Source organism: Brassica napus, chromosome C4 (genome assembly GCF_020379485.1).
Source record: "Brassica napus cultivar Da-Ae chromosome C4, Da-Ae, whole genome shotgun sequence".
Taxonomy (NCBI): domain Eukaryota; kingdom Viridiplantae; phylum Streptophyta; class Magnoliopsida; order Brassicales; family Brassicaceae; genus Brassica; species Brassica napus.
This window is the reverse complement of record NC_063447.1, coordinates 56224662-56237609: the sequence shown is the minus strand read 5'-3', so window position 1 is coordinate 56237609 and position 12948 is coordinate 56224662. Positions and strand designations below refer to the sequence as shown.

Genomic DNA, 12948 nt, shown 5'->3' with positions numbered 1-12948 from the left:
TAGTATAAATATGTGATAAAATATATTTTAATTTGTTTAAAGCACTCACATAAGTAAACATCCATCCAGTAAATTCTCTCTGCTTCATTTCTTCTAGTTCGTCCTCTGTGGCGTATCTATACTCGAACTGCTTTCTGCCATGAAAATCCTGTATATGATGACAATAATGTAATTAATTAAGATTTAAATTTCAACTTGTTAAAATAAAAATTTGTAAGCTAATTTATTTACCTCTCAAATTGAAGAACGTCTTCGCAGTTGGTGAGCAAATATGTTTGCAAATGACTTCGCTCCTGCTCAGTAAGTCGACGGTCCTTTGGTTTTCCGCTAAGTCGTCCAACGTCTGTGAAAATGTCTGGAACCGTAACATGATATGTTGCCCGTTCGCCTCTATCATCATGCCGAGCAGGTCTTCTGTTTTTGGTCTGAACTTCTGCTAGAAAGTAGTACTCGAAAAAGTTTGAAGTTTCTTCATTGATCATCTGTGCGACTATAGAACCTTCCACCCTACTTAAATTTTTCACCATCTTCTTCAAATAGAACATATACCGCTCATACAGATACATCCATCTACACTGCACAGGACCACCAAGTTCCAATTCTCTTCCCAGGTGAATAACAAGATGCTCCATAACATCAAAAAATGAGGGAGGAAATATCTTCTCAAGGTTGCACTGAATCACGGCTATGTTAGTCTTCAAATTTTCAATACCTTCAAGAGTCACTGATCTCGTGCATAAATCGCGGAAGAAACCACTTACCCCTGCAATTGCTTCATGAACATTTCGTGCTAATAGTTCCTTGAAGGCGAACGGAAGGAGGCGCTGCATCATTACATGGCAATCGTGGCTTTTCAAGCTAGTAAACTTTCCTTCTTTTCTGTCGATACAGTTACGCAAATTTGACGCGTAACCGTCTGGAAATTCCACATCGTTTGAAATCCAATCAAAGAACGCATATTTTCCCTCTGCATCAAGTCGGTATATGGGAAAAGGAGCCCTACCATTCTCATCAACATGAAGTTCTGAACGAGCGCATATATCGACTAAATCCAGTCTTGACTTCAAATTATCCTTTGTTTTACCTTGAACATTAAGGATCGTGTTCATGAGATTGTCAAAAAAGTTCTTCTCAATATGCATGACATCTAAATTATGCCTTAGCAGATGATCCTCCCAGTATGGCAAATCCCAGAAAATACTTTTTTTTTGTGCCAGTTATGTAGTTCTCCAACAGCATCTACCGGAAAACGCTCATGTCCACCGACGTCTGGCGTCCTTTCTGCACCAAAATCTCTTAGTTGTATCTTCAAATCTTTCCCACAAATTTCCGGAGGTGGACTGTCAAACACCCTCTTGTTCTTCGTAAACAAATTCCTACTCCTACGATATGGATGATCAGGTGGTAGGAATCTCCTGTGACAGTCAAACCAACACGTTTTCCTTCCGTGTTTTAGTTGGAAAGCATCAGTGTTATCTTGACAATATGGACATGATAGCCTTCCATGCGTTGTCCATCCAGACAACATACCATATGCTGGAAAATCACTTATTGTCCACATTAGTACTGCCCGCATTTGAAAGTTTTCTTTACACGAAACATCATATGTTTCAGCACCTTGAGCCCATAGTTGTTGCAACTCATATATTAGTGGCTGAAGAAACACATCAAGTGATCTCTTAGGATGCTCTGGTCCGGGAACGAGAATCGAGAGAAACAAAAACTCTCGTCGCAAGCACAAGTTTGGGGGTAGGTTGTATGGTGTAAGAATGACGGGCCATAGAGAATACTGTCTTCCACTCTTGCCAAACGGACTGAAACCATCAGTACATAATCCAAGGTAGACATTTCTTCTCTCATACGCAAAGTCGGGATACTTTGATTGGAAATGCTTCCACGCTTTTGCATCTGAAGGATGTCTGATCTCACCATCTGTTGAGTGCTCCGCATGCCATCTCATTGGTTGCGCTGTGCGTTCAGATAGATACAAACTCTGCAACCTTTCCGTCAAAGGTAAATACCACATCCTTTTATATGGCACTGGAACTCTTCCACTCGTATCTTTATAACGAGGCTTTCCACAAAATTTGCATGTAACACGCTGTTCATCCGCCCTCCAATAAATCATGCAGTTGTCGCTGCATACATCTATTACCTGATACGATAAACCAAGACCAGATACGAGTTTCTGAACCTCGTAGTATGAACCAGGAGCTACATTATCCTCGGGTAGAATATATTTTACAAAATCAGCAATCGCATCCACACAGTCTTCAGCCAAATTATAATCTGTTTTAATGCCCATCAATCTTGTAGCAGATGATAAAGCTGAATGACCATCTCTGCAACCTTCGTACAATGGTTGCTTTCCAGCATCCAACATATCATAAAATCTCCTAGCTTGTGCATTGGGTAAATCTTCCCCTCTAAAATGATCATTTACCATCTGCTCAGTACCTACACCATAATCTACATCCGTTCTAATTGGTTCTTCTAATCTAACCGCTGGCTGAGGTTCGCTAGTACTACCATGTTCATAATCAGTTTCCCCATGATGATACCAAATTTTGTAACTTCGTGTAAACCCACTCAAATATAGATGAGTCCAAACATCTCACTCTTTAATAACCTTTCTATTTTTACAATTAGAGCAAGGACATCTTAACATACCTGTTTTTGCTTCCGGTTGTCGGTGAACTAACCCCATGAATTCGGTTATACCTCGTTGGTATTCTTCCGTAAGCAATCTCGTGTTCGGATCCAAATGAGGTCGATCGATCCAAGAACGAAAATAATTTGAAGAAGACATATTTTTTATGAATCAAATTCGTGTGTAAATAGAGTAAGAGGGAGGATGAAGATATGAAGTGAATGAAGAGGAAGAGGAGTGCTTGTATTTATAGTTTAAATCCTACCGACATACCGAGGAAATTCCGACGGAATCCCGACGGACAAAACTAGTTCGTCGGACAAAACGATGCAAACGCCTGTTGCAAACGTTGTATATACAAATCCACCATTATTTAAAATAAAAGTCAATATATAAGTACCACGATTAAAACAAAAAATACTTTGTAAAATGTACTTTTTGGAGGACTAAGACACATATCACTAATTTTAAACACAAACATCTGCAAAAGGTGTTTGTGTGCGATAACGGAGAAACCTGTCAAGACCTAATAGACTAAGTTCAAACGCCATTCACAACCGGAAACTACTAGGCCGCAAAAATAGATTTTAAAAGTTTACTTTACATTAAGTTGTTAATATTAATTTTTAATATCAATGAAATTTTTGGTACTAGAAAATAAAATTTAAAATTTTTTTTAAAGAAATATAGATTTGTGTCTTTCTAAAGCATTGATTTAGTAAATTTTATACATTGTTTTGTAATTATCTATTTATACATTTTCATGATTTGTTAACACGATAGAGTTATTTATATTGGAAACTTACGTATAATTCCTTTTCCCACTTGGGTGACTATACACATTTCTGTAACTATCATAAAATCTATTATTATAAAACATAGTTTACTGTTTTCTCATTAAACCACGTAGGCAGACACCTAGATAAGTTATTCTTTCACGTAGTGACACGTGTCCAGATATTTTTTTTGTCAGTGCAACAATGATAAATAGATTTACACATCTCGGATTTTCTCTTTTTTTTTATCATTAATAATGAATGTTCTTCTTTTGTCTGCTTTTGAGTTTGCTGCCGTACATAATACATGAAGATGGTTGAGAAGCTTTACAAAGGTGGTTGAGAAGCTTTTTATCATCAATAATGAATGTTCTTCTTTGTACTTGGATGCAAGAGTGTCGTTCAGATTCAAAAGATCATTTTTTTTGTACTTATCTCAAGTTGTGCCAATCTTAGCAATCTTAAACTCTATTATTTGCAGTCACTAAAAAGAGTTTTTGTTGTGACAATGAAATTTAAGGTTATTGTAATCAAATAAAAGTGAAAATTTAAAATATTATATACTAAAAAATGTTCAACCGTAATTTTAATATTGATATGAAAATAAAATATGTTTTTGCTTAGTCCAACGAAGTATGTAACTTATTCAACTATAGTGAAACTAACCTTGAGTCATTTACAACAAACAAGTTCAAAGGAAAAAGGCGATAATTTTAAAAAAATTCAAAATAATGATCTACACATAGTATAAATCAAAATCATTTAAACTAAAGTAATTAAATGTTAAAAAAAAATATAACGGAACAAAATCCCCGCACAAATGGTTATTTATAAAGATTATTTAATTTGTGAAACATCACTTTTCAGGAGAATAAACCAGAGGAGTTACTGGAGCATGGGGTAAACATAATTGATTACATGATTATCACCAGTTAGCTCTTAGTCAAGAATAAATCAATTAGTCTAAATAGTTGCTCTAAATAAATTAATTTGATTCCAGACGAACTGAAACAGATAAAATCTAACTGGTAAAAAAATGTAAAGACGATGATAATATATCTCATTACACACTTCGCAAATTGCAGTTGTCAGCAGTTTATATTATAACTTGTTAGAGTAGTTTATAACAATCTACTCAAATAACAATCTGCAGTAATAATCTACTGTAAAAACTAAATTTAGTAAAAACATGAGATAATCCACTTAAGTATATAAAATTAAAGGAAAAAGTATGTGAATTTATTTACAAGTTTGTTTCTTTTCTACTGATAAAAATGAAAAAAAAAAAGCTCACAGGATTTTTTATGGTCATCCAACTCCAAAAAAATCATAAGAAATTATGTAATGCGACATCCAATTCTTAATATATAATTAAAATATAGATCACTTAACAAAAGAAAATCATCTTAAACCTTTAAAAAGAAAAATAATCATATTTTAAAAAGAGAAATTCTCTCGAGGATAGCTCTTTTTAAGTTTTTGTCACAAAAATAGTTTTCAAAGAAGAAAATGACCAAAATAAGTTTTATTAAATGGTAAAAATGTATTTTTACCGTAAGGTTAACTAATCTAGACTTATGCTTTAGAGTTAAGGGATGAGATTTTGGGGATGGAGTTTCAAATTTTAAAAAATAAAAATTAAATATTAAAATTTTCAAAATAAAAAAGGGCTATTTCGTAATTTTATTTTTTTGAGAGTTATTTTTGTGACAAAACCTTAAAAAAGTTATTTGAAAGAATTTCTCTTTTGAAAACTAACAAGTAATATTTATTTTAAAATTATAACTAATTTTTCAGATAACATGGTTTATTTATTCTTCAAATACAATAACATGTACAAAATTTATATTTTTAAATAATAACAATTTATATTAAATATTTACTCTAACCACTTAAATTATTTGTTAATTTTAATCGTGTCCGTAGGGCGGGCCGGCCCTAGTGCATTTATATTTGGCTATGCTGAAGAAGAGGAATTTGGCTATGCTGAATAAGAGAATTTTGCATTGCTTCTCTCTACTGCCATTGTTGTTCGATTCTCTAATAGCGTGGGAATAAACATAGCGCTTGTGGAATATATATATAGGGACCGGAAGATACTCCTTTTAGATTCGATCGAGTCCTTTAAATTGATTTTTAAAAGCATCACTTGCAAAAAATATCTCTTCCTATTACCAGCAAAAAAACTGTGGTTATCTTTTGTTTTCCATTCAAATAACTTGGACTAACAGAAATAATTTTTTGTATCTAATTCGTACTTGTTTCCCCCTCCAAGTGTTGAGATCTGTTGATTTGAGTGTCTAAAAATTCTTACTAAAAATCTATTAATGTTTTCATGTACTAGTGGTGACCTTATGTCACCATTATATGTACCTAATAAAATAAAATGTATAAAAATATTAATTACATGACATATAATTCAGTCTATCAAAATTCAATATATGAAAATATAGTTTGGATTCATATATCAGATTAGATATCGAAGTTATGAATGAATATTCGTACTTACAAAGTTTTAGATATGCACACGTCATATTTTGATCTGAATTGTTAATCTTAGATCCAAAAACTTTTAATGAACATTATATTTAATAAAATCTATAAATTAATTCTGAATAAATTAAAAATGGTAAATTATTAAAAAATTAGTTTCAAGTTATTAATCTAAAATATAATATAATACAATAAACTAATTTTATAAACCTCGTATACATATGGTCTCGTTAAATCATAAGTTAATAGATACTCTATATAACTTATAATTTTTGAAATGTTTTATTATTTCTTTTTATTTAAAATGAAAACTATTTCTAATTTTTTGTCTCAATATTTTGGCGATATTATATAAAATTATAATTTAATAGGAGAATGAAATTACTAATTTATAAAGAATAAATGGAATATATGAAGAATTTAAGACAGTTTCAGGTTACTTTTGCTACGGATTGTTTTCAATTGGTGAAGATGGTTTCAGAACCTGAAGAATGACCAGCATTTGAAAGCTACCTGGAAGACATTAAGCTTCTCAGAAGCAGTTTTCTCAACTCAGATATCATTCATGTTCCTCGGACGGCGAACCTTAAGGCGGATAGCTTAGCACGCAGTGCTAGAAACCAACCGTCTTTTGTCGTGCACATGGATGCAGAGTTACCACTTTGGTTTACAGAGTCAATATGAGTCTGTAAATGTTTGATGTCAAAAAAAATAAAAAATAAAGAATAAATGTTACACTCTCAACATTCTTAATTTGTAGAGTTTATATTTATAATGCAGTTAAAACTGCGCTTAATCATTTGGTTGTAGTAGACACGTTGTATTCCAAGAGATGGTAGACACACTATAAATGTTTTTCAGACTTATTCTTGTTAAAAAAGCACCCTACAACCATTAAAAGTCCATAACTAAGCACAGCCCCACTCAATCAACCATCCAAAATCTCCATTTTTTAAAAACTAAGAGGTGATCCGACAGCCCGAATTTTGATTGGTAGAGCATTAGCGTAAACATTATGTTCATCATTATCCAATCAACATTTATCATAGAAGCATTTGAAAAAACATTTACAAGATGCTAACGCTCTCCAAATTCTCTTTGCTCTATGCTCTCATAGGGAGCTTTTGATAGAGCATTTGCAGTTAAAATATATAAAATAATTTAAAATATATATAATTAATTTCTTAAATAATATAAAAATATGTTTATAATAAAAAATAAAATTTATATTTTTTTAAAAAAAGTTGCAATTATATATGTTTAACTTTTTTTTAAAAGAACAATATTTCACATTTAAAATATAATACAATTTATATAATTACACATATCAGTCATTATTTTTAATAACAAAACATAACATAATATATATTTATATATTACATATTATAAAATAAAAATATCTATATTATTTAGAAATAAGTAAATTATATATCTTATATTAATTTTTATGATAATATAGTATATGAATCATTTACTGCTCTACCAATAAATAAATAATGATAATATATATATAAATTATATATAATTTATTTATTTTTAACAAATTTTATATTTTTAAATTACATTTTTAAGATAATAATAATAATAATTCACATTTAAAATTTAATTTGATTTATATAATTAAATAAGATTTATTATTTTTAATAACAAATATATTATTAATATATATTATAATTTAATATATATTATTTCACATTAAATATATTATATATTAACTTTTGTGGTAATTTATAATGATTCTGCTTTACCAATCAATTTATTAAAAATTTTAACGAGAGCATACAGCTTTTGCAGCGTACTCCTTATACAATATACTGCTTTATCATCAGCTGTACCAATCGAGGCCTGATTCTTCTCAGATGGAAGCTGTTTTTGGCTATACCCGATGACATTGGCATTAACTCACCCTCCTAACAGATATCGAACAGAGGGCACAATGAAACCAACTCCAAATGCGAAATCACTAGCACAAAGCACGGTTGGTTTTAAAAAAGCTTTTTTAAAAAAACTATTATTATAGATATACCTTAATGAGTTTCTAAACAACACTATTAATTAATATTTTTTAAAATATTATTTATTAAACAATTGACAGTCGCAAATAGAGGTTAATGTTTTCTTTTACGCATCTAAGTTTCCTAATAAAGATACTATAAAAATGGTTTAGAAGCTGTAGAGATTAATATATATGAGCGGTGTTGGAGGTGGATTTACATCCTCCCTCAAGGCCCATTAAGACAATGAATTAGGTTCATTTTGTTATGAAACCCTAGATATCTTTGTTCTATAAATAAGGAGCTACCTCCTTATTAGAAATGATCTTCTCTTCTTCCATTTTAGACCTAGAACACATCTTACAAAGAGTCTATATCTTCTTAGTTTTACTTTACACTAGAAACCATTCTTGTAATACAATCTTTGATCAATAAACTATTTTTGATCTTCATTTCGCATTTTGATTCTTTCAAGATTTCTCCTAAACCTCAAGAATCTAATCATTATCCTTAGATTCTTTATTGTATGATTCCAACAAACATCACCAGCATAAACACCGTTTTTGGGTCAAACAGTTGGCGCTAGAAGGAGGGGGTTCAAGGAGAACTATCTTCAAAGCATACCGAACTTGAGAGAATACAGATCTCTCTCTCGCGGTCACTCGACTCGCTCTCTCGCAGTCACTCAGCGCAGATCGTTCTCTCGCAGTCGCTCAGATCGATCTTTCGCGGTCACTCGGCTCGCTATCTCGCAGTCACTCGGCGCTGATCGTTCTCTCATAGTCCCTCGGATCGATCTCTTGCGGTCACTCGTCTCGCTCTCTCGCAGTTACTCGGCGTTGATCGCTCTCTCGCAGTCGCTCGGATCGATCTATCTTGCAGTTATTCGGCGCAGATCATTCTCTCGCAGTCGCTCAGATCGATCTCTCGCGATGGCTCGGCACAGATCGCTCTCTCGCGGTTACTCGTCATGGATAGCTCTCTCGCAGTCACTCAGCGAAAATCGTTCTCTCGCAGTCGCTCGGATCGATCTCTCGCGATCACTCGACTCGCTCTCTTGCAGTTACTCGTCATGGATAGCTCTCTCGCAGTTACTCGGTGCAGATCGTTCTCTCGCAGTCGCTCGGATCGATCTCTCGCGGTCACTCCACTTGCTCTCTCGCAGTCAGTCGGCGCAGATCGTTCTCTCGCAGTCGCTCGGATCGATCTCTCGCGGTCACTCGGATCGATCTCTCGCGGTCACTCGACTCGCTCTCTTGCAGTTTCTCGGTACGGATCACTCTCTTGCGGTTACTCGTCAAGGATAGCTCTCTCACAGTTACTCGGCACATACTGTTCTCTCGCAGTCGCTCGAATCGATCTCCCGCGGTCACTCGACTCGCTCTCTTGCAGTTACTTGTCACAGATCGCTCTCTTGCTGTTACTCGTCATGGATCGCTCTCTCGCAGTTACTCGGCTCGGATCGCTCTCTCGCAGTCGCTCGGATCGCTTGCAAGTCTCGAGCATGACGTGATACCGCGAAGACACATCCACCCGTGACGATTTGATTGTGATGGTTCGCTCATGGCGGTACGTTATGTCTATGGCGACTTGTCTTTGGCAGTTTGTCGATTGACACTTCATCCATGGCAACTTGCTCCGGTGGTTCAGAACACTGTCCTTACAGATCGTTCGCGCAACCATCCCGAAGTAAGAAGTCTGATCGGAATCAGAAGTATGTCGATGACAGCTCGCCCGAGACGGTCTGTCTATGACACTTCATCTATTCATCTATGGCAACCTAACCATGACGGCCCGTTCATGAAAATCGTCTGCGACATGGGTATGTGCCTAGTTCATTGTCTCATAAACCCTATTCGTAAAATTCGCAGAGATCGGTGTTATCTCTCTACGAACTTGGGGGGGGGGGGCTTACAGTTGGGGGTGGATTTACATCCTCCCTCAATGCCCATTAAGACAATGAATTAGGCCCACTTTGTTAGGAAACCCTAGATATCTTTGTTCTATAAATAAGGAGCTACCTCCTTATTAGAAATGATCTTCCCTTCTTCCATTTTAGACCTAGAACACATCTTACAAAGAGTTTATTTCTTCTTAGTTTTACTGTACACTAGAAATCATTCTTGTAATACAATCTTTGATCAATAAACTCTTTTTTATGTTCATTTCTCATTTGATTATTTCAAGATTTCTCATAAACCTCAAGAATCTAATCATTATCTTTAGATTCTTTATTTAATGATTCCAACAATCATCACCAGCATAAACACCGTTTTTGGGTCAAACAGGCGGTACCAGTTACACCTCTAAGCGTTTCTTGAGAAAATAATCCACAGTTCATTCGCTTTATAGCAGTTGAAACCCCATCGTCAAGAAATTTGCCTATATATACCGACATACCATGCCACTTTCTTCTCACTCCAATACAAACAACACATCACCAAAGAATAAAACCCTACTTCGATATTTAAGACGACTACCATCTTCAACATGGGTCTAACGTCACTTGAAGGTTCATTTAACTTATATATCCATGCATTCATCAAATTATAATCCTTTTTTTTGTGCACCCATCTAATTATAATTAATTGTTGATATATGTTTGTTCATCCGCATCTAGGCACCATAAAAGAAAATGCAAATAACTGCACCAACGCTCACTTCATGTTGATTGAGGGAATGTCTAAGCTATTGACTCGAAAAGTTAAGAGGTGTGGGTCATTGGATTTCCATGTTTCTGGTCTCAAATGGTGAGTGATTTGATCTGTTTCCCCAAGACAGTTCGTCAGTATAGTTTAACCTAAAATGTGTATTATTCTTGTTGGCTTGAAATTGGCGTTATAGGAAGTTTGTTATCCGCTCAGATGTTGTCAAGGACTACATATCTTTTTTTCTGGACATCACGGATGAAAAGTGTACAGGTTCTAATTGGCAAGTTAACTGCAGTGTGAAACTCAGCGTAGTCTCTCAGACTGGACCACCTGATATATGCAAAGGTGTGTATTATTTTTCCCAATTACTCTTTCGTTTCTATAAGATAAAAGTTCTAAATAAAATATGTTATTAGAAGATATACTTTTAATAATTGATAATAGTAATTGTAATTTTCAAAAATATTAAATGTACTTATTCAAATAATATTGGTTTAAAGTTATAGAAAATAGTTAGTCACAAAAAATATATATTTATAATAAAATTATAATATGTTTCTTAATATGTGTGAAACACAAAAACATACATCATTTAGTAAAATAGGGAATATAATTAGTGTTGAATGATGACTTTATTTTATGTTGATACTGCCAATATGTTGTATTATCAGTGTTTGTTATGTGTTTCGACGAAAAACATCCTTCATGGGGGCAAGACATATTCATCACGGACGAGGTGCTGGAGGAGAAGTATCTTCTGAACGACAAAGCGGTTTTCAGTGCCGAGATCACCAACGTCAAACCAAATTTCCTCAAATTTACCAGTATCTCTCGAACCCTGGGGACAGCGGAAAGCCTCAAACTGATGGATGTGGCTCGGAAGAACTCTAGATTCACCTGGAAGATCACTCGGTTTTCCTCCTTCGATGGTGTAACTCATTCGTCGTACGAGTTTACCCTTGGACCACGGACATGGTATGCATATACTCCTCCGTTTGTAATTATATATAGTATGTTTTGGTTGAATTGCCTCAATTATCTAGGCTTTATAATATAGTTGCTGTTGCAAATTTTCTTCAATGCTATAGGGACACGTACACGTTTAGAAAATGGACTAACGTTTTACATTTGAGAAAACAAACTACGGCAAAATATGTGAACATATATCTTACACATATGTTTCCCATTTCAACCAGGAAACTAGAAATGTACCCAAAAGGAGACAAAGGTGGCGAAGGACATCTGTCTTTTTATTTGACTGCGACCGATTACGTGACTAATCTTCCAAAGGGACCAACATTGGCCGTCTATAAACTGCGACTCTTGGACCAACTAAAACGCAATCACAAAGAACCTGGTACATATACTTAATATCTCCTTTTTCATTATCTATATACAAGCCGGTTGCTAATTTAACTTAATCTATACTTTTCTGTTAAAGAATACCAAGCTTTGTTTGCGCCGGGTGCTAATTGTTGGGGCTGTAGCAAGTATATCCCGCTGACAGAACTCCACAACACTTCAAACGGATATCTGGTAAACGACCAGATATATTTAAGTGTTGAGTTCTTAATTGTCTCCACTACTGAGTATCTCTGATGCATATTAATGGACTCGATCGATCAATATCACCCAAGAATAATTACCTGAGGAACTTATCTACATGTCCTATATTTGTGTGTGTGTATATATATATATATATATATAATATATATATATTGTGATGTGTGTTTAAATAAAAATAAAATAAAAAGTGACAGATCAAATCGGTTAATTGTATTGTATGTCTCGGACTTATATTAACATTCAACCGAGTCCGTTGCTAGTCGCATACCTAATGGAGAAAGCTGTTTGTGGTACATGTGGGTGCCTTTTTTGTTTGTAATAACAAGTCATGTGTATGTTTGTGTGCATGGTATATGTGTGGCTGCTCATATTCATACTATATAAAACAAGTAATGCTACAATTAATGTGAAAGTTAAACATATATATTATTGGAAAAGTATTTTGAAAAGCATTTTCAGAAAAAAATGTTGATGTGTCATCACCGTAATGATTCTCGTAAAAAATTGTTGACGCGTCATCACCACAATTATTCTCATAAAAAAATTGAGATGTCATCACCATATGCATTCTCAAATAATACATTAAATAACCTTCATATTTACTTAAATAAAATTTATAGAATTAACTAAGGTGATTTAAAATACATATGGTAATGATACTGAATAATAAAAACCTGAAAACAATTTTATATCTATCATTTTTATTTAATATTATCTTACTAAAATAAATTATACAATCACATTAACCATATAATAAAAATTGAGATTTTTTGTAATTGTTATATTTTTAAAAAAAATTAAATGATTATAAATTATTA

At 33.8% G+C, this 12948-nt stretch overlaps 1 protein-coding gene across 1 annotated transcript; it reads left to right on the top strand.

Annotated features, from left to right (window-relative positions):
- Nucleotides 1-10200: 10200 nt before the first annotated feature.
- Nucleotides 10201-12477, top strand: BNAC04G43390D. The gene is made up of 6 exons (XM_022710709.2): nt 10201-10425; nt 10534-10663; nt 10758-10909; nt 11236-11539; nt 11761-11921; nt 12006-12477. The coding sequence occupies exons 1-6, from the start codon at nt 10404-10406 to the stop codon at nt 12161-12163; spliced, it is 927 nt and encodes a 308-aa protein (XP_022566430.2). The 5' UTR covers nt 10201-10403; the 3' UTR covers nt 12164-12477.
- Nucleotides 12478-12948: the final 471 nt, after the last annotated feature.

What these genes read in the sequence shown, in the direction of transcription:
- BNAC04G43390D (XM_022710709.2), top strand. Translation starts at nt 10,404, where the DNA reads ATGGGTCTAACGTCACTTGAAG. An exon ending in CATGTTTCTGGTCTCAAATG is followed by an intron (nt 10,664 to 10,757) that starts GTGAGTGATTTG and finishes TTGGCGTTATAG; the next exon opens with GAAGTTTGTTATCCGCTCAG. An exon ending in ACGCAATCACAAAGAACCTG is followed by an intron (nt 11,922 to 12,005) that starts GTACATATACTT and finishes TTTCTGTTAAAG; the next exon opens with AATACCAAGCTTTGTTTGCG.